Source organism: Vanacampus margaritifer, chromosome 19 (genome assembly GCF_051991255.1).
Source record: "Vanacampus margaritifer isolate UIUO_Vmar chromosome 19, RoL_Vmar_1.0, whole genome shotgun sequence".
In the NCBI taxonomy this organism is placed as follows: domain Eukaryota; kingdom Metazoa; phylum Chordata; class Actinopteri; order Syngnathiformes; family Syngnathidae; genus Vanacampus; species Vanacampus margaritifer.
The window spans coordinates 12,127,866-12,149,722 of record NC_135450.1 but is presented as its reverse complement, the minus strand read 5'-3'; the positions used below and the strand labels follow the sequence as shown (position 1 = coordinate 12,149,722).

Sequence of the window (21,857 nt, the reverse complement as noted above, 5' to 3'; positions counted from 1 at the left end):
GTTTTTGTAAATGGTGAGAATCGGTCAAAAATGTGGAAGGAATAAAAGTTCGAGGAATAATGAAAAATCCAGAACTGTTATTACACTTGTTAGCATTTATGCTAAGACTTGTATTGTTCCAGGGTATAAGTGTTAGTAAGAAACAATTTTTTGGGGATATGCCGTTTTCGGCGTCCTCTGCCTGGAAGGTGCCGCATTTTTGGGTACCAAAAATGCCTTTTCTCCCGCAGCAGGAAAGCCCAAACTGCAATTAGGCTTCTTAATAAAAGCATTTAAAGAAGATTACGCTGCAGGTCTGTCTGGGATCAGGAAAAAAAAAAAAAAAAGCTTACACACTCTCTCGCAGCTCCGGCTTACACATTCCAAAAGCGGGGATTTTTTCTTATCGAGTCTTTTGATGCGCACAGATTGCTTTCATGACTTTCTCCTGCTAATATTTGCAAGCATGACACACTCATTAAAAGCGCTCTTCCCCCTCTTCGACCACAAACTAATGCTTATTTATAAGCAGGAATGAGGACACGGACGTCCCCCGCTGGATGCTGTCAGGATTAGAAGACAGAGGGACAGCTGAAAAGGACTTACAAGCTCCAGTGTTTAAAAAAAAAAAAAAAAACTTAAATATCCCATAAACTCTTCACTGGAAGCAAGGCTATTAATCCTCTCATTAGCTCTTGTGTATGGATTATTGTTCAATTACTCGCCATTTTCTGAAATATTGTTTGTCCGTGAGCGGGACACAGCTCGGAGATAAAAACCCGTAATGGCGTGTCAAGTTGTTACAGGCAGATCCTTGACATTTTAACACGCAATCAAAACTCGGGATTCCAACCGGGCTGGAAAACGATATTCCCATTCATCACACTTGCGACGGGAAGAATGCAGCAATGGTGATTAGCCGGCGCCGTTCAGTCCAATTAGCGTAGCAGATCTGCAGTCGTGTGGCCAGTCTGATGGATGATCACAAAGTAAGTAGGAGGACTCCAAAGTCACCTCCGCCGGAAAAAACTTTGCCTGCTAAGTCGATCCATTAGCACCCCACGCACACACCTGACGCTCTGGCGCCTCCCAGTCTGACTGTCAATCACGGGAATTGCGTGTGATGAATTGAGAGGAATCAATTAAGTGCACAAGTTCATTAATGGATGAGCTGCTGGTGTTAATGAACGCAACAAGGAACCGCGTTACTCTCGTTGTTAATTGTTGGTGGCGGAGATTCAGCAAGTTGCCAGCGGTGTTGGGCAAGCTTGGAAAATGGAGTGAGCTAAGCTACAAGCTAGTAGATGCTAAATGTTTAATGACACTGAGCAAACACAAGAGAAATGTAGCCAGCTAACAGATGGTACACAGGTAGCATGACAGTAGAGCCATGTTTGTAGGCATTGTTTTAAACGAGTGTATTCTGAATTGCGCTCGTTCCACAATGTTAGCCAGTATTCAGTATTTGTTTGTGAGATTCAGATTTGGTGGCCATCACACCACCATTAGCATGATAGATTTTTCAATCATCCCTGCTTCAATTTACATTGCCTTCATTTCACCCGGTATCGCCTAACGCCCCAAAAATAATCGTTCCTGCCGCCTTACAGGTGGGCAAAGTATGGCCCGTGGACCAAATTTGGCCCACTCCATTCTTTAATTCCGCCCGTCTAGTAGATGTTTTTTTTCCTAAATTTAAATCTATTCATTGATTTTTGTGTTCATTTATGTCAATAAATATTTGGTTGATTGGTTATTTTTACCTTCATCTTCAAATGATAAGGCCTGTCTGTCATTGTTGACATGCTCATGTTTCTCAACAAGTCTGAAGAAGGCGACTAGCTTGCCGCCTAAACGGGCTGCTGGAACATGCGAAATGAACACAAGTTTGCACCTCAGCAAATGCATATCACTGTAACTTTGGCATTTTGTGAGCAAGGGATTGACATGCTTGAGTGAATAGAATGAGTGAGGCCAACTATTATGCTATTATATATATATATTTTTTTTAAATACCGCCTAAATGGGCTGATGCAGCATGTTAAATAAAAGTCGATACGTGTGTACGATAGGGGCCATCCAACTTGCCGCCAAAACGGGTTGTTGTAGCATATGAAATAAAGAAAAGTTATTGTGTTGATACTTGCAGCATAGCTGCAACTTTGGTACCACGCCAATGGCTCCGGTGAGCAAACCAAAGATGACTCCGGGACGAAAGTACCTAGCATCTGTCCCGCAGCTGGTTCCCCCCCATCCCGGGAAAACTTTCCACGTGACAGCAGGCGCGAGATGCCGCATGTCGAACACGCGTGTGACAACCTGGCAGCTTTGTTCCCTCACCCAGAGAGTCGTTTTCGCGCCGCAAACCACCTGCGGTTGTACGTTACGAAGGCGGAGGCGGCTGTACGCTGGCTCTTCGGGGAAATCACCCGCCTCTCCTGCTGGGGGAAAGCTGACAGGAAAACATGAATAAGAAACAGGCTTCCTTCCTCGTTAACCGCTGTCGATAGCCCCTCAGCAAAGCTGTTCACCTACCAGATGAGACGCTCGCTGCGTGGGAAAAACAACAACAAAGGAAGTCAGACACCGCATTCAAAGTTGACAGATACATTTTTATAACCTAAAAATGTCCCGCCGTTCATCAACGAGAATACATTTAGTAACTTGTTCGCCGCCTAAATGGGCTGCTGTAGCAGAAGTGTGTGCATCAATGGCTGTAACTTTGCTAACTAGTTCAGAAGTGGACTGACTGAATGATGGCATGCTCATGTTTCTCAAAAAGGGTAAGCAAGGCAATGAGTTTACTTTACGTATACTTAATAAGAATAAATTAATTAACTACATTGTTGCCTAAATAGGCTGCTGAAGCATGTGAAATGAACACAAAGTAACACATCAACATGTGCTGCAACTTTGGTATCTTGTGAGCAGGGAACTGACTGAACGTTGACATGCCCATGTTTCGCAGAAGAAAAATGAATAAGATAACTAATTTGCCGCCAAAACGGGCTGTAGTAGCATGTGAAATAAACTTAAGTAGGCAAATAAATATCTAACTTTATTGTTGACAGGGTCATGTTTCTCAACAAGGATGAATAAGATCAACTAGTTTGCTGGCTATGAAAATGAAATATATGCTACCACATCATTAGAACTAGTTTTCTGCCTAAACGGGCTGCTGTAGCACAAGAAATACTTTGTAAACTCAAGTGAGCACCAATGTAAACGTGACTGACGATTCCTGTAATTCTTAACATGAACTAACAGGACTGCCTAGACGGGATGGTGTAATATAAAATGAACACAGGTGTTGCATGGCTGTCACTTTGGTACCTTGTGAGGAAGGGACTGACAATGTTGACCTGTCTGTATTTCTTAACAAGAATCACCATTGTGACAAGTTGGCTGCCTAGACGGGCTGCTATAGTATGTGAAATAAACATAAGCTACGGCATCAGTATTATCTGTGTGTTGCTGTCACTTTGGTATCTTGTGAGCAGGGAGCTGACAACGTTGCTTGTCTTTCTCAAGAACAAACAAGACGGCTAGCTTGCCGCCTCATCGGGCTGATGTCGTAGCACATAAAATGAACAGAAGTTAGCGCCTTGAAACATGCATATAACAACAATGATGGTACCTCGTGAGCACAACAATGTCAAGTATGATTCTCAAGACGCAACGACACTGCCGCCTAAACTGGTAGCAGGATCATGTATGGATAAGCCTGCGTGCCTTCTCATCACAGACTCTCACTTACCGTGTGTAGAGCAGAGAGCTAGCTAGAGCGCAACGTTGCCATGGAGACAAGGATTGATGTCATAGACCGAATAAATGGTGCGACAGGATGGCGGGGCGAGTTCTAAATGGCCCTGATTACTTTGCGCAGACCCGTTGAGTGTTGCCGCCAGTCACTCACAACACACGCACAAATTGTTTCCAGGCTACAATATGCAGACTCGGTGGAAACGGAAAGCTAATCTGGGCGGAGAAGCCTGGTGTAATGATGGCTGTAATAGCTGCTACGGGTGCTACAGTATAGCTGTTCACCGATTGGCTGCTGACAATAATGGAGGACAATATGGTCTTGACGCTTTGATGTTTGAGGGACGGCAAGACTCTATTTGAAGTGAGTTTAGACTTTTTTTAAGAGAAAAAAAAAAATGTTTTTTTTTTTTGTTATATGAAAATGTCTATGCAGTCAACAACGTGTTTGGATTAGTTTAGATTGATTTGACCGAATAGCTTATGACTGTTGGAAACAAACAAAATACCTGATAAATTCAACTGCAAAGGGTCGGTAGATGGATGGATGGATGGATGGATGCTGTCGCTAGAATGGCACTGTAGCTAGCTAGCTAGATCACTAGCCGTCTAGATCGCTAGCAACTACATTGCTAGCCGGATGGATGGATGGATGGATTCTGTAGTTAGAAGGGCACTGTAGTTAGCTAGCTAGATCACTAGCCAGCTAGATTGCTAACCAGCTACATTGTTAGCCGGATCCATACAGTAGATGGATGGATGCTGTCGCTAGAATGGTACAGTAGCTAGCTAGCTAGCTAGATCGTTAGCCAGCCACATTGTTAACTAGATAGATAGATAGATATTCAAATCAGCAAATCATTTTTGATCGGTTTTAAAAGCATTACATCATTGAATTGTATCGTGCCCAATGTATCGAAAATCGTATCAAATTGTCTTGTGTGGAGAGGCGCACAAATGGATAGATAGAGTACGTGAATTCAATGGAGCAACTGTAAGGAAAAGTATAGGACCTCTGTTTTATACCACGCTGTGGTTAGCCAATCAGCATTCCAGTGGGTGCGGCTTAGCAAAACATCTAGCGCATTCCAGCTGGTGACGTTCCTCTCAGCGTTTTAGTGCATCACTCCATTGTTTTCCCAACACGCTTGGCTCTGCTTCAATGTTGACGGAGCGAGTGTCAGCACGCCGAGCATCACCACAAGGCAACCGGCCAGACTTTTGTCGCTCTGTGCTTTGACGCCACCAAGCGAGATCGGCTTTCCAGAGCGGTCCGCAGGTGGCCGGACAACCGTGTGCCAAATGAATGCTAGTGCTAATCCGCCTCGCTGCGGGGTGTTGGCGCATGACGTTTTTTTTTTCCAACATTTGTCGTTGCAGCGCTCGCAGCAAAGTGTCGACACAAGTGGCTAAAATGAGTTCCCTCCGGCGGCTGGATTTGAATTTTCTGCTTTTTATCACCAGCAACTGCTCACTTATAATCATTCCCTCGCCCCCTTGTTGCCGTGGCGACCGCTCACATACAGCATATTTGCCTTTTCCCACCATCTTCAAAATGTCAACGGTATTCGTCATTCCCCCGCCAGTCGCCCTCAGGCACGTCGCTCAAAATGAAGATTAAAATTACCACAGTAGCGGCTGTTCGTGTGTTAATTGCAGGATTGGATGGCTGGCAGCACGGTGGACTAGTGATTAGCACGTCCGCCTCACTGTTTCAAGATCTGTGATTAAATCTTTTGTCAGGCCTATTTGTGAGGAGTCGCATGTTCTGCGGGTTTGCATTCCAAAACATGCATGTTTGATTCATGATTTAATATGACACATTTCCTGGCGAAAACGCCATGTTTCCTAGAAAAATAACTTAAGTTCTAAATAGTAAATGGAAGAGAAGAGATCTATGCAGCAAATGTGAGATGGCGCAAAAAAAAAAATGCGATCATGTAAACTAGGGATGTCAGGCGATTACATTTTTTAATCATAATTAATTGTAATTAACTCATGATTAATCGCAAATTTTATTATTATTTTTTGAATGTACAATCAAATATTTGTCCCTAAGTTTTCATACTGTTGTTAACATAAAAGTGGAAAACATTTAAAACTAATAGAAATATGGTTGTATCTTTTAGTCATTGATACAGTAATTCCATAATAATTCATAAAATCGAGTTAAAACTAAAAAGATGTACTGTACTGGAAAACACGAGTGTGATATTGATTTGTGTTCAGGTCATTTTTCTGCCACTAGATGGCATAATTGCATTTGTAAGACATTCGTGACAGCTCGGTGCATTTTTTTCTTTTCATATCTTATTTTTTAATAACTTGTGAAATTCTGCACATTTTTAAAATTATAAAATACAACTTGACCCCAGTCTCCACAAATATATGCATTATTATTAAACTTAATTACCTACTAAATTTTGACATGGACGTGTCTGCTGCGTTGCGACTGGAATTCCCCCAGTACAGGCTTTCCAAGTAAGGGGCAGTCATTGATCGCGTTAAAGAAAAATGGTGTTAAAGGAACTTTAAATTAACTCAAAATCAATGCACTTATTTTGACACCCCTAATGTAAACGTATCTTTCGGTTAATAAAAAAATTGTCACGTGTGAATGTGAGGGTGAAATATTGTTTGTCTATTTGCGCCCTTGCAATTATCCGGTAACCAGTCCAGCATGTACACCTTGTTTCTCTTGTCCAGGGTCAACTAGGATAAACTCGAGATTACCTTTGACCCTAATGAGGACAAGCATTATACAGATAACGGGGTGATGGATTTGGCAGCTATTCTGTGGCTCATCATCACCCTTACAACCACAAACTGGACACTAGTTTTATTTACTCCCCCCCCCATCCCATGGGTTGCTGCCGATTTCATCACGCCGCAACGTTCAACGCCAGCTCGACCGCCAGTCGCGTTATTTGGGCAGTGATGGCAGCCATCCGAGAATCATTGGGAAGGACGTGTGACACGGTTTCATCAGCGTCGAGGACATTTTCGCTCCTCCTCTGGCTGGCTGGCTGTAAACTATTTTGGGAGGCGCACTTGTAAAATAGGCTTGGAGTCTGCTTGATGGTTTGAAGTGGGGGAAACACGCACACTCATACATGCACACACATGTACACACACACACACACACACACACACACACACACACACACACAGCGCTCCAGGAGCCAATGCTATTTGCCAGGTTTGCTAATTAAACAAATTAATTTGGCCGGGCATGTGTGATGAGGAAGCAGACTACCCGAATGAAACCTGCTGCTTTCCTTTTCATACACACACACACACATGAACGCTGTAATCAACTATAATGAACATTGAGAAACACCGAGAGTCATCTTTTTAGTGTGTTTTTTTCTAAGATTGGGAAGAACTGCCTAAACCAAACACACACGCACACACTCTCTTTGTTATAAACTGTAGTAAACAGCAAGAGATGCCGTTTCAGTGTATTACTTGCAGGAAGGGGAGATATTGCATCGAGCCCAAGCACAGACCTGTCACCTGTCTTTTTATTTTTTATTTTTTATTCTGGCCGCGGAGAGATGAAATTGCACAGAGCAGACAAGCAATACCTTATCTAATAGCGCTAGTAGTTGATCTCTTATACTCGGTTGCCACCTGCTGGACGTTTTTGTAATAACTACCATTGCTTTAAGCATTCTCTTAAGTTCAGAGGCTGCATCAAAGCATTCTGTATGCTCTAGCATTAAAAAAGAAAACATTTTAAAAAAAACGTATTAATATGTCTTTGGGAGCATGGTAACATATTCATAAGTTTGGGGGAGGAAATGAGTTAATAAACTACTCAGAAGCTTTGTTTTTGAGACGAGTGGTCAATGGCTTTAGTTGCTGTAACGGTTTAGCATCAGGATGTGCTTCCTATGGATTTATCAGCTCTTCATTGCATTGTTTTTGTTTGCTTGCATCCTCACCCGCTGCCTGCGAGCAGGAGTTTCACGCCGCCACTAACCCCGTTCCCCTCATTCGACCGTCACCCTGTACCACGCCCGCTGACTTTCTAGAGCCCCATATCAGTCCCTCCTCTGTTTTTCTCTTTCTTAGTTCCCCCCAACCTGACAGTCCCCCGGGGCAAATCCCCCCTGGTGGCCCGCGAGGGCGACACAGTGGAGCTGGAGTGCCTTGTTTCAGGGAAGCCCAAGCCCATCATCCTGTGGTCGCGGGCCGACAAGGAGGCGCCCATGCCGGACGGCAACATGCAGACGGAGAGCTACGACGGAGCGCTGCGGATCGTCAACGTGACGCGGGAGATGACCGGATCGTACCGATGTCAGACCAGCCAGTACAACGGATTCAATGTCAAGCCCCGCGAGGCCGTGGTGGAGCTCATTGTCCAATGTGAGTGCAATATTCTCCATTCAGTGCTCATGTTGGGTGAAATTGACCTCCGCTGTGAGCAGATTGATTTTCACCTGTTAAGCTGCCTTTCAAAAGCCGTCCACTGGATGACTGGGCTTGAAAATAGAAAACTTAACTTGCATGCTAACGTTAGCACAGACTGCTTGCTGTTGGGTGTACTGTAAAACAGGTGTCGTGTCAACCCATGTGCGGGTTTCATTGGTTGAGCAGATTTGTCAGCAATAAATGACAAAAACATACCCATTTGCTAACATTAATATAACAAGCGTTTAGTGGCTCATTGGTTGCTAATTTAGCTAGAAATCACAAAAATAAACACACACGCTAATGTTAGCTTATCTGGTTGTGTACAATAGCCAGTAGCCGCATAATCAGGCTATGCTATGCAAAACACGCTGCGCTAATAACATTCGGATGCTAGAAATGACAAAAATAAAGACATGTGCTAACGCATAGCATAGCTGATCATTAATCTGTCTAGGCTACGTAAAACATGCCAAGCCATACCTACCTAGCCATGCAGGTGACGTAGGCTAAACCACTCATTGGTCCAGCATATAAATGACAAAACTGTACATGCTAACATGTATGCTAATCTTAGTGGACCCTATAGTTTACAACACAAGCGTGTAGCAGTTCAGCCATAGCGCTGCTCGGTATCCAAACCTTCTTAAAGAGGTGACATGCAATGACTTGCTAACTTCAAATTAGCATGTAACTAATTTATTCCACACCAGTTCTCATTAGCTATTCATGTATGGAGATTTGAATGAAATATTTTCTAAGGATGTGAACGTCCGGGGATTCAAAGCGGCATCACTCATTTTGGTGGCAGACGGAAAAAGAAAAAAAAAACTAGAGCGGGAGGTGACGATGGGGAGGATATGAATGGTTACCGTTTAGCGTTAGCGTTTAAAATAGAATAATAAAAGTAGACCATTAACACAGCATGATTGTTTATCTACTAGTGCTTAGTCACCCTTATGTATTATAGTTCACTATGTTCACACATAAGGTACTAACATTAGCGTATCCTGTTGCTACCACTTAGCTCTGGAACACTACATGCATTTATCACTATTTAGTGTTCCAGTTGAACTGGGTTGGAAATGTGTTAGTTTATGTCAGTTTATGTGGAGATGATATTAGCTATAAGCTATTAGCGTTTCACGGTTCCAGTAGAACTGTGTATGATTGAAAATGTCTTTCTTTTTAAGCCAAATGAAGTCATTTTTGAGTGTTTGTTTTCCAAGACCATTTTCATGCTGATGTTCATATTTACTGTAACCGGAAAAGCTCTCCGACTACACCAGGATCATCCTGGAGCTTTAACACACAATAATGAAACGAAAGTTCATTGTCTTCTTTTACTATGGTGAGAATTAATTAGATTTTGACGGGCTTTAAAAAAAGGCAGTGCGGATGTTGTTTCTTTTATGATCGTGCAGTCGTGACAGCGCCTATTAAAGGTCAGTATACAACATTCATTTAAATTTAAACAAAAACAGCAGAAATTTAGACTCTTAAGAGAAATGTAAAAACTCATGAATTCCTCATCTTAAGCGTCAAATGACTTTTTGTGCTACCGGAGCCCATCATGAAAAATGTTAAGCAGCCGAGTCGCAAAAAAAAAAAAAAAATATGTGAAGTTTAGCGTGGTGATTTGCCGAGCAGCGGGAAGCTGAGCAGAATTACAGCATGTGTAGCATTTGTCTGACGGCACACGCAATTAGAGCGAAGGAAACGGCTAAATAACAACTCGGAGCCCGCGAGCTTCTTGCACAACATTTCCTCGGCTTTTATGATGTTGTTTTCTCTCCGCGTTATTGCCGTCGCGCGGCTAACGGAGTACTCACAAATGAAAATTTGACTCGGTAATGTCAACTATTACGACAAAGAGAGTCTGTTGACACTCAAATCTTTGCTCAAAGAAGAGGGCTGAAATAGGACAAAGTAACAGGTGGCGCTACAACCTGTCCAACTGGAGTTGTTTTAACCCTGGAGAACCTAAGAACCCTTTTCTTCTTTGGAAAATTATGAATTATACATTAAATGACTGCTATAAGTTCACTGAACACCAAAATATATGTTTTTTCAATGTTTTTTTCAATTTATTCCCTAATTTAGGATTAGGGCGAAATTTGACCCTTTGGGATTTAGGGGTATCATTTCGAAAAATCTGAATAACAAAAACTGTCAGTAAACTATTTAGAATTTAAGAAAATAATCAATCAAATACACAGCTACATTGAACAATATAATTTTTTTGTTTTATTTATTGTATTTTAGCCATCTTGTCACCACCACTCTGGCTCATGTAAGTGCAATATTCATCCACTAGATGGCCCCATGCAGGGGTCAGAAGTGGCACTCTGGACTTTTGAAGTTAAATTTGTAAAGAAAAAAAAGGTCTTTGTTATTTGAGTAGCAGAATTTATAGGGGCCAAATTTGACCCCGTGGGTTCTCCAGGGTTAAGGTTAGGGCTTGCATCCAAAAGGCAGTCGCTGATGCAAAAGGCGAATAAATGGAAGGTGAGTTACTAATAAAAAAGTTCTGTCTAAATAGTAACAATGTTAATGTCTTGGAAGTAACAAAAAAGGCGATCATTTGTGGGCTTTCCATTGGCTTCAAATGATTATTTTTTGCATTGAACTCAAGTGCGGCGCCGCGCTTTCATCCGCTGACCTTCTTCAAAGCGCCGCACCTAATGAACAGCGTTATTAATCAATCATCCCGCCATCTGCAGCCCAGCCTTAATGGCCGCCATCAAAGCGAGACGGAGCTGACGCGTGGCTCGCTTTGAGCGTGAAACGAAGACGAGGAAATTGGCTTTATCTCCTCAATCCAGCCCTGCTTCTCTACCCCCCCCCCAACACCACATTCCTAGCTCCACTTCTTCGTTTTCTTCTTCTTGGCGTGTGACGCCAATCCCTTCGCTCGCCTTCGTTTTCCAAGCGCAAGTTAATCAAGGCGCCGAGGTACGGTCCCTAAAAGAGCATTAGCGACGCTAGCGAGAGTCAACAGCTTTGATATGTAAAAAAAAACAAAAACATTTTTTTAAAGCTGCATCCATCTTGCCGTTAGCTAATAGAATTGCAAAAATCCCGAGCTGTGACGCCCCTAATGTTCTTAGGCAAACAGGCTTGGCACGGTCCACGGGAAGAAGACAAAAAGACCAAGACCGAGCTATCGAGTGTTCTCCTGTCCTAGATACCGGCGCTCTACTTCAGCCCAGATGCGAGGGAATTCTCTTTATCCCGGCCTTCCTTCTGTTCGCCGTCACTGCGGGAGTGAGCGGCGGCCTCGCCGTCTGTCGCAAAAAAAAAAAAAGCCTTCCGAAAACAATACGCAAACAACACCTGAGCAAATACCACAGTCAAGCGTTAACTTCTACTTGTTAAGTAGAGCACTTAAAAAGTCTCTCAGATTCATTAAAGCAATTTTGTTCCTCGCCATTTGCGCTCTTTATATTTGGTGGCATACGTGAGGAATCAATCTTAAGTCGATGTGGAAAACGACATCTTTACAGACAATTAGACCTTAATTAGAACCATATTTTGCGAAGGGACTCAAAATGCTCCACATGTGGTAAGCGAGTTTCCTTCACAGTGTCTGACGTGATTGATTGGCGTCATGTCAGTGCTTCTCACGAGAAATTAGTTCAGCGAGCATATCATAATTAACTGCGCATTTTGCTTTGTCTCTGTAATTAGCTACTGTGCATCTGCATGACGCGGACCAGAGAACCCCACTGTAATTGATTCCTATGGGAGCGATTAGCCTTTAGCATATTAGCATCAGACTAATACTGCATTTGCCTATTAAGAATGTCATCTCCGCTTAGGGAAATTCATCATACAACCATGCTAAATGAGTTAGCTTAAACTGATCCCCAAGTTTAAAACGCTGTTAAATTGACCCGTTTTAGCATTGAAAAGGGACACCCTTCATTAGATTGTACTGGAGTACCTAATGGGGTAACAAAACAAAATTTTTGGCACATATATATATATATATATATATATATATATATATATATATATATATTAGGGGTGTGAATTCCCTAGTACCTGGCGATTCATAGGTCACGATTCGATTCGATACCAATTAATCCCGATGCGAATCTATAAATTGATTCTTGCGATTTTTATTTATTTCTACTCAAATTTAGAAAATACTAATCAGTAAACTTTTACATGTATACTGTAAGATTTGTATGAATATGCATTTATTTATCTGAAAATTTCAGGCTTATAACCAGGGATGTGATTTTTCCGCTAATTCGCGGAATTACGCTTTTTTTATCTCCCCCCCAAAAAAATTTCCGATTTTTTATTTTTTTTTGTAGTTCATTGTGTATGCACATGACTCCGACAGATAACATCTTCTGCTATAACAAAGACATTTGTGGTATGCTCTAATATGAGTTACTTTTCATTTGGTCATGATACAATTATTTGTTCATGAAATTTGAACTCTTCAACATTATTTATGTGTTAACTTAGTAATCACATTAGTTAGATATGATGATATTCTCAGTGATAGTTTTTAAAAGCAAAGGCAGTCCAATGTTTTTGAATGTGACTGATTTTGAGTTGACTAAAACTGCCATTTTATATGGGATAGTTCAATATACATTGAAAATTTATGCTGTTGTTTTGTCTATTTCTTTGTCATGTGAGTGCATTGAAAGTACTTAAAAACACGGAAAACCCATGAGCTCCGGGGGGCTTCGCCGCGATATATTGCCGAATCCATTTTTTCTAACACCCCTAATATATATATATATATATACAATGACAGCCCCAATATATATGTAGATATTCTTGATTGGTTGTTACACACTGATTTAAGTTGAATTTTTCCAATCACAGCAAAACTAGTGGCGAACTACCGGCGAACCCTGCGCAACAGTTCAGTCGGGTTTGGCCGTGTCGCTTGGCGCGCAGCAGGCCGAAGAAGCACAAAATGACAAAATGTTGGCCCGTGTCGACTTGTCCTTTGATGCACTCACCTGAGAGGAAAATGAGAGCGATTCCCTCCTCAAGTTTATGTGGAATCACTCCAGTGGGTTTCAGGCACACACCTTCTGGTAGATGAATAACAACTGTGGGGAAACTGTTATTTTGAGCGTATTTGTTGTCTGGTCACTGAAAATGATGACTTTCCACTAGAACTTGATGACAAACAGAACCATATTTAGTGTCAGAAGTAGGGGTGCGAATGGATAGCATGTTAGGGATGAATTCATGTTTTTGAATTTTTTCTTCAATCACATGGAGGGGATGTCTAATTAAACACATTTGATTAGGATACGACTAGATCCATACATTACATGGAGTTGGCATCTTCAACCACGTTATGTGTAGATGCCATCTTTAACGAGGGATTAGCATTCCAGCGGAACCGTAGTTGCCGATAGAAGTGGGGAATCAAAGAGAAGCCGCGTCCTTTGTGCGAAGTCTGCTGCGCTTACGTAAGAAGAGCCTCGGACCGTGTCGTCATCGTGGGGCCTTCTGTGGCAAAGCAAAACGCACTTACTACAATTTGCTTTGGTGCCACTCAGCTGTGAGACGATGACTCACCACCAGAACCTCCATCATCATCATCATCATCATCATGATGATGATGATGATGATGATGATGATGAAATCCAAGATTGTGTTGTGTTGTACCTGCCAGTTATTGTTCATTACTGGCAATGGGAGCTCAACATTTTTCTTACGTGGGCACCTTTGTCTTCAGCGGTGAGTAGCATTCAAGTAGAAATAATAATTCAAAACAAATATTTTTATTATTATTATTATTATTATATTATTATATTATCTTTTTTTTTAATTATTATTGTTACTGACGATGAAAATTGACATTATGTCAAGACTACTGACAATAAACTATATTTGGTATCAGAAAGTTAGTGACAATGAACAGGGGCGGCGCTATAGGGTGGCCAATGGTTACCACTGGCCACCCCAATGCTCGGGGAAGATTTTTGATAAAGAGGATTCTGTGGTGCAGACAATTAGTTCTGCCTTACTGTCGCTCGTATGCAAAATGGCGTCGGCCGTCAGTTACAATTGATTACTCGGATTGGCTTTTTGTTTGCAAATTAGTGCAAGAAGCAAAGAAGCAGCAAATTTCTGCCTCCGCCCCAATAAATCCATATTGTCAGATAGTATTCAAAAGGCACTATCATTTTTTTAAATGTAATATGTATTCAGGATATGTTTTAAATATGAATGAGGATGTCATTAGTAATTACATTGTAATACTAATAGTGTTCCTTACAGTTTCAATCAGCTAATCAGCCATGTGTGCCTTCTTATTTTGAACTTGACATCCCTGTGACGGGAAATATGCAAATTGCAAGCAATTACGAGGCGGCAGAAGCTTCCGTTTTCTCCAAAGCCCGGCCGCAACGTTTGTCATAAGATAATAATTTAGAGGCGTGTGGATGAAGTTTATATATTTAATTAATTTTATGAGATTTTCTGTGCTCCCCCACCACAGTTCATTGTAGCAAAAATGTTTTCAAATACAAGCAGGTGTGTGAATAAAATCAGTTGATCAGTTACTGGCCAAATATATACAGTATATATATTTGTTTTGTCATGTACGACTTGATTCTAAATTTCATTTTTCCCCCAATAAGTATTTGCAGGCAATGCCTATCAATTTAGCTGGAAAAAATATTTTAAAGAATTTTATTGATTTTTATTTAAACATTTTCAACAATAAAATGTAATTAACAATTAAATCAGTGCTAAAATAAGAATATTTTTTTCACTCAGTATGGTAAGTAATCGTACATGATCATCATTATTTAGATTCATTGTATAATTAGTATTTTAAATAATAATACATTTTCAAACAAATGATAAAAATACTAAAATTGATAAAAACATTTTCAGCACTCAAACTCAATATATGTTTCAATAAATGCTTAAAAAAAAAAAGATACAGCAAATTTCTCAGCGAACATATTCAGCAGTAGAATTAAAGTTTGGGTTTAAAATATTAAAATTATATTAAAAAAAAAGTTTTTTCAATTAATATTTTTGCAATGATGCAATCTAATGCAGTTTAACTTGAAATAAATTATCTTTTATGTAAGATTTTATATTATATATTTTTTAATTAGTGTTTTTAGGACTAATAATAAACTAGGTGTTATGCACTATTATATCATGTATCGCTCAAAAAGATAACATCGGTAAATTTCTTATCCCAAAGATCCACTTATAAAGTACTCATCAAGTATGACTGGGGGCGAATTCTGTCGAAAATTTCTGTAAAACATGATTTTTTTTTCATCCAGACGTTTGTTGAGGTGACTTGCGTTTATACGGCGGTCTCCTCCTCTCTCAAACAGACCCCCCAACGGTCGAACCGGTACACATGGAGCTGCGCCAGGGCCTGGGCCGGCCTGTGGTGATGACGTGCCGGGTGTTGCGGGCGCACCCGTCGCGCGTGCTGCGTTTCGAGTGGCTGCTGTTCAACCGGCTGCTGCACGCCGGCCCTTTCGACACGCAGCGGGACGACACCGAGTACACCATCCGCAGCCTGAACCGCGACGGCTGGGGCGAGTACACCTGCAAAGTCATCAACGAGGCCGGCGCCGGAAAATGCACCTTTCACGTCACAGGTGAGCCTCTTGGCACTATAAAGTGTCCAATATATTCTTCGAAACCTTTTTTACATATTGTGACTTTGTTTTTGTGAAATTACAACTTCATTCTAATGAAATAGTTTTTTTAATTTAATTATTGTAAAATTACAAATGATTTCTTCTAAATTGCATTTAAATCCATCTATGATCTAAAAAATAAAATAAAATAAATAATAATAATAATAATAATAAATCCATATATGATGCAATTAGCCTCATCCTAGCTAGTGCTAATTAAGTTCGTCCAAGTTTGCAAACTCCATTTTTTGTTGATTGCTAGCACGGCGTTAGCCGGCCAAATATTCCCATAATTGCTACCACTCAACTCATGTACTTTCATGTACTTTCACGTATTTGCACTACTCGCGACACATAGATGCAGTATGTCACATACGGAGATGTCAGAGCCATCCAAGCAATCCTCTCTGACAGCAATATGCTATAAAAGGTTCTGACTCGTATGGGAAAATTCGGATTCAGCCTTCGTTTTCAGAGGCGAATTCGCAAAAAAATATATTTAAAAAAAAAAGACTGTTTTACTCTGGTAAAATGTCAAACTTTTTTGCTAAGATACAACTTTATCCCAATTAATATTTTTCTAGTAAAAAAAAAAAATATAAATACAAAAGAAAAAATACAAATAAAATGACTGTTTTATTCTGGTAAAATGTCAAACTTTTTTGCTAAGCTACAACTTTATCCCAATTAATATTTTTCTCGTAAAAAATAAATAAATAAATACAAAAAAAAAATACAAATAAAATGACTGTTTTATTCTGGTAAAATGTCAAACTTTTTTGCTAAGCTACAACTTTATCCCAATTAATATTTTTCCAGTAAAAAAAAATGTATATAAATACCAAAAAAAATACAAATAAAATGACTGTTTTATTCTGGTAAAATGTCAAACTTTTTTGCTAAGATACAACTTTATCCCAATTAATATTTTTCTAGTAAAAAATATATATATAAATACAAATAAAATGACTGTTTTATTCTGGTGAAATGTCAAACTTTTTTGCTAAGCTACAACTTTATCCCAATTAATATTTTTCTAGTAAAAAACAAAATATATAAATACAAAAAAAAAAATACAAATAAAATGACTGTTTTATTCTGGTAAAATGACAAACTTTTTTGCTAAGCTACAACTTTATCCAAATTAATATTTTTCTAGTAAAAAAAACAAAATATACTGTATATATATATATATATATATATATATTTCCAGCTTTTCTAAAAAAAATTTAGCATTTGCTATGGCGAAACAAGCAAAGACTTCCTTGTCGAAACAATAAAAAAAAACGAAACAAAATCAAAGTAACCTCCTCAATTGGACATTTGCTGTTAAGTCTATCCATCAGAATTGACTTGCTTGTAATTATCGTGTTGGCTGAGAATATTTTGTGGACAGCCCAAATTGTCTCGCCGCGTACCAAACGCTCCTCCGCCGCCGTCTCGCCCGGAGATTGACAATTCAATTGAAAGAAACGCCAAGGAAAGGGAAAGGAAAATTCCGTCTGAATGGGAGGTGTCGCTCACGTCGGTGCGATTGCTTGCCTGCTGCAGATTTTTTTCCCCCCATTTGCTTCAAGAACTGTAAGCGTCCATCTATTTGGCGACGGCTGATGCTATCAAATTAATTTAGAGAGCGTTTTCAATCACGAATGACTGGAGTGATGTCATGTAGATAACCATGGACACGTTCGATACAATTTTAAAGTACATACTGCCTTGATGTACGTTTTTTTTTTTCAATCACTGAATATCCAGTCAATATACAGACGTGTTCCTTGTTATATCACATCTTGACAGTAAAATACTGTATATAGAAAAATATCTTTTCAAAATCCCGATATGATGTAAAAGACAGAAAAAAAGCTGCCTTTTACAGCGTGAAAGGGGCTTTATGTACCTCTGAAAGGAGGAAATTACCGGATGTTCTCACATTTGGTTGCCATTTATGCAGAACAGCGACATGGACAAAGGTAAAAAAAAATAAAATAAAAATGGCCATCTTCACAGGCAGGTTAAAAGTTGTTTGTTAAAGCCCTGAGCGAGCAAAATTGCTGGTTCCACTACATCTAACTACCGATCATACAGAACAGTGACACAATAAAAGACGACAAAATTTCATCTTTCATAGACGGTGTGAAAGGGGCCTTATTAATACTGCTGAAGGCGAAAAACTGAAAAGTTGACTGCCCCCCTTCCACCAATTTTTGCTTTAAAAAAGCAGTCTTGTTTATAACCGTTTATACAGAAAGACCGCTGGAGGGTAAAAGATGGAAAAATGAAAAACCTCAGCTTTTACTGACTGTGTGAAATTGTTGCTACCTCTGAAAGTGGAAAATGGACGGTTTGACTTCTCCCCCTTTTCCATGTCAGGACTATTCATACAGACAGAACAGTGACATGGACAAAAGTTGGAAAAATGCCAGAATTTAAACGCAGTGTGAAAGGCACTTATTTCTACCTCTGGAGGTGGGAAATTCCCGGGTCGAACTTCTCCCACCATTTTGTGTCATTCATACAACAGCAAGGGGAAAAAGGTAATAAAATGCCAGATTTTATAGGCAAAAAAAAAAGTTTGTAAAGTATCAGCTTTTACAGGTAGTGAGAAAGGGGCTTGTTACTACCTCTGAAGGTGGAAAATTGCCCGGTTTATTTTGTATTTGTACAATTCTGATAAAACGGCAATTTGGAGAAGAGCGGCAAAATTCTCGCTTTTACAGGCAGTGTCAAACGGGTTTGTTACTGCCTCTGCAGGCAGAAAATTTGACTTCTCCATATCAGTGCTGTTCATACAGAATAGTGACATTGACAAAGGTGGAAAAATGCCGGATTTTACAGGCAGTGTGAAATTGGATTTTTACTTCCTCTGAAGTTGGACTTTGCTGTTTTGACTTAGGCCCCTTTTCCATTTCAGTATTGTTTATACAGAACAGCAACACCGATTAAAGTTGGAAAATGTCAGCTTTTACAGGCAATGTGAAAGGGGCTTTTAACAACTTCTGAATTATGGAAAATTTCTGGGTCAACTTAGTGCCACCTTCCAGAAAATCAACATGGGGGTTGGGGGGTGGGATAGTAAAATGTGAATTTTAGTTCACAGGCAGAGAGAAAGGTGCTTGTTACTACCTTCAAAGGCGGAAATTTGCCAGGTTGAGCCACCATTTTATACCATTTATGCAGAGCAGGAAACATGGGATAAAAGTTGGTAAAATGTCAGCTTTTACAAAATTGTTGTGGAAAAAGTACCGGCTTTTCCATACTGTATGAAAAAGCCTTGTTACTACCTCTGGAGAGGGAATTTTTTCCGGGTCGACCGTCTGTCTAGTACTTCCAGTTTCTTCCATCATACCCGTTTAGCGGCGTTTCTAATTGCAAAGCCTCCCATTGGCGTGTGACACAAATGTGGGCGAAGCAGGTATATCCGAGGCGTCCCGTCCCCTGCAGCCAATTGTGTTTTCCGCCTTCTGTCGCTCACCCTCCTTCACTTTCATCCTCCCTCCCTCTTTCCCTCCCTCGCTCTCCCACCCAGCGTTCCACATTCCCGCCATCTGGACTCGCCGCTTGCCAAAGGTAAGGGAGGGCCAGCGGGAAGGCTCTCTCAGTCAGGGGGGAGAAAAAAAAAATATCCAGCTTAGAGTCCCCTGATGTCATCCGTGAAATGTGCCGTGACACGTTCCCTTAACTCCGGCTCGTTTTCCTTAGAAGATTTTTATTGCGGTCGCCGCAATGCGGGATCAACATTGTTCTTGTGGCTGACAGACGAGTGTGAGATGAGGAGGTCGTTCATGAAATATTTGTCTCGCCTGATTACAACAGTGGGGGAAAAAAAGACGTTATGTGGATCAACGTGTAAAATAAACTTTTTTTTTTTTTTTTTTTTTTTTTACTGCACGATTTAATTCTTGTGCCTTTTTTATTATAACATTGCTGCTTCTTTCTTGTAGAATTGAGACTTTTTTAATCATTTTAAGAATTGTATTTTTATTGGGAAAGTTTTATGTTTGGCCTTAACAGGTTGTGGTTATTGCCGTAAAATCATAAAAAATTTATTTTAATTTAAAAAAAATAAAAAACTACTTTTTCCTTGTAATAGTGTAATTTCATTCATGTAAAGTTACATTTGTCTCATAAAATTACCAACTTTTCCGTAAAAAAAAAAAAACATGCAATATTTTGTAGTAATATTGTGACTTAATTCTTGCATGAATAAAATTACCGGTAGGACTTTTTTTTCAGAAAGTTTGACTTTTTTTCTCATAATCCTGTATTTTTGTTATCATATTGCATTTTCACTCAAAACCTCAAGACCTTTTTCATAAAAAAAAGACCAATTTCTTCCAGTAATATAATACATTTAATTCATTTTTTGTTCTTGTAATATTGTGCTTTTATCATAACTATTTAGATATATATATATATATATAATTTGCAAGTCCTGTAAATTATTACTTTTTCTTCAAATTATTGACTTTATTGTCAACTTTACTGTGAAATTGTGACTATTTTCTCTTTAAATTACAACTTTATTTCTATGAAAATGTAGAACATTTTTGCATGAAAACAAAAAACAAGAGCAATTTTAAAAAAAAAAAATTCTCGTCACTTTAAATTTTACTTTTCTTGTAATATCGATATTCCCATAAGCTTCGTTTTTCTCTGAAATTAAATTTGTTATGACTTTTTCATTGCAGAAATATAAAAATAATTTTAACCCTGTAATATTCCAACTTTTTCTGCCATGTCATCTTTATTCCTCCCCCGAAAAAACTCAAATATTCTTACTGTATCCTAATAAAATTTGAACCTTTTTCTTGTATAGTTACGACTTTTCTGTCATAAAACTTTTCTCTTTTTGTTGAAAAAAATTGATTTAATTCTTGAAAATTGAAACCTCATTGCCATATTTTTTTTTTTTAATTTTTTATACAGGTATACTGTTTTCTGACTTTTTTTCTCATAATTTTGCTACTTACTTAAATTATAATACTTTGTCATAAAAATGCCGACTATATTCCTGTAAAAATGTCCGAGTTATTTTCTTCTAACAATACAGCTTCTTGGAATAGAGATCATCTTGGCGCATCTTTTCTCTATCCACTGAGCAACGTTTATCTCTCTTTTATTACCGAATGAACAAATACAAGGAATTAGAGTGCAAAAAAAAAGCAGGAGGATAACGCCGGGGCTTTGTTCTGCGGCGCTTTTTACGAGTCACCTCGTGAAATTAATCCTTCATAATAACGCGCTTGTATGCTCGCGGGTTTTTATTGTTGTCGTAAAAAAAAAAAAGTGACGCAGGATTCGTCTTGTAAAACGCAGCCGCAAAGTCTTTTAATTCAAACTCACAGGTACTTTGTTTTAATTCCACCTGTCTCGACGGGAAAACTTGAACTTGATCTCCGCATCAAAGATGCAATATGTCTCTTTTCAGATGGAAGGTTCTAACATACAAGTCATCATTTTTTTTGTCGTTTTCGCTGCGGTTTTTCATGTTTCTTAGATGAATGGTGTCGGAAGTTACTCGGCATTATCATATACCCCCATTCTGTCATTTGTTGGCTTCTTCAAAAAGCAGTAAAACTCTAAGCGGAAACTCCAGAGATGCTTCTCAGTCCTTCCCCCCCCCCCCCCCCCTTATGAATACGAGTTGCCTTTAAAGAATGCAACAGGGATCTGCAGATTTAATACACACCTTAAAATAGCACCCACCAAAAAGTTTCTGTCTTTTGCTCCAGGGCTCCCCCTGTGGTCGTGCAGTGTAATTTAAAAATTATGGAACCTACCAAAAGAAAGATTAGAGTCTCTTCTTTCATCAAGAAAAAAATGATTTGTATCTGTTCCCATTTTGCAGCAATTAGCATTATAGTTTCATCATTATTCACAAATCACAATTCACAAAAAACACTGGGGAAAAGAGCCTTTTTGCAACATGGCCCTGGTTGATCTCTTATACTCTCTTATACTCTGCTGGCCGTTTTTGTAATTTGTTAAGCGTTCTCTTCAGTTCAGAGGCTGCTTCAAAGCAATAAAATTTGAAAT

The 21,857-nt window shown here is 39.5% G+C and overlaps 1 protein-coding gene across 7 annotated transcripts in view; it reads left to right on the top strand.

Annotated features, from left to right (window-relative positions):
- Window positions 1–21,857, top strand: part of LOC144039467 (MAM domain-containing glycosylphosphatidylinositol anchor protein 2) — a 224,113-nt gene that overhangs the window by 149,027 nt on the left and 53,229 nt on the right. For 5 of the 7 annotated variants that reach the window (XM_077552833.1, XM_077552830.1, XM_077552827.1 and 2 more), the window contains 2 exons: window positions 7,792–8,112; window positions 15,507–15,779. In XM_077552833.1, the coding sequence (XP_077408959.1) occupies window positions 7,792–8,112; window positions 15,507–15,779 (594 nt within the window). The remainder of the gene's footprint in view (window positions 1–7,791; window positions 8,113–15,506; window positions 15,780–21,857) is intronic. The other 2 variants (XM_077552832.1, XM_077552831.1) reach the window with 1 other exon arrangement.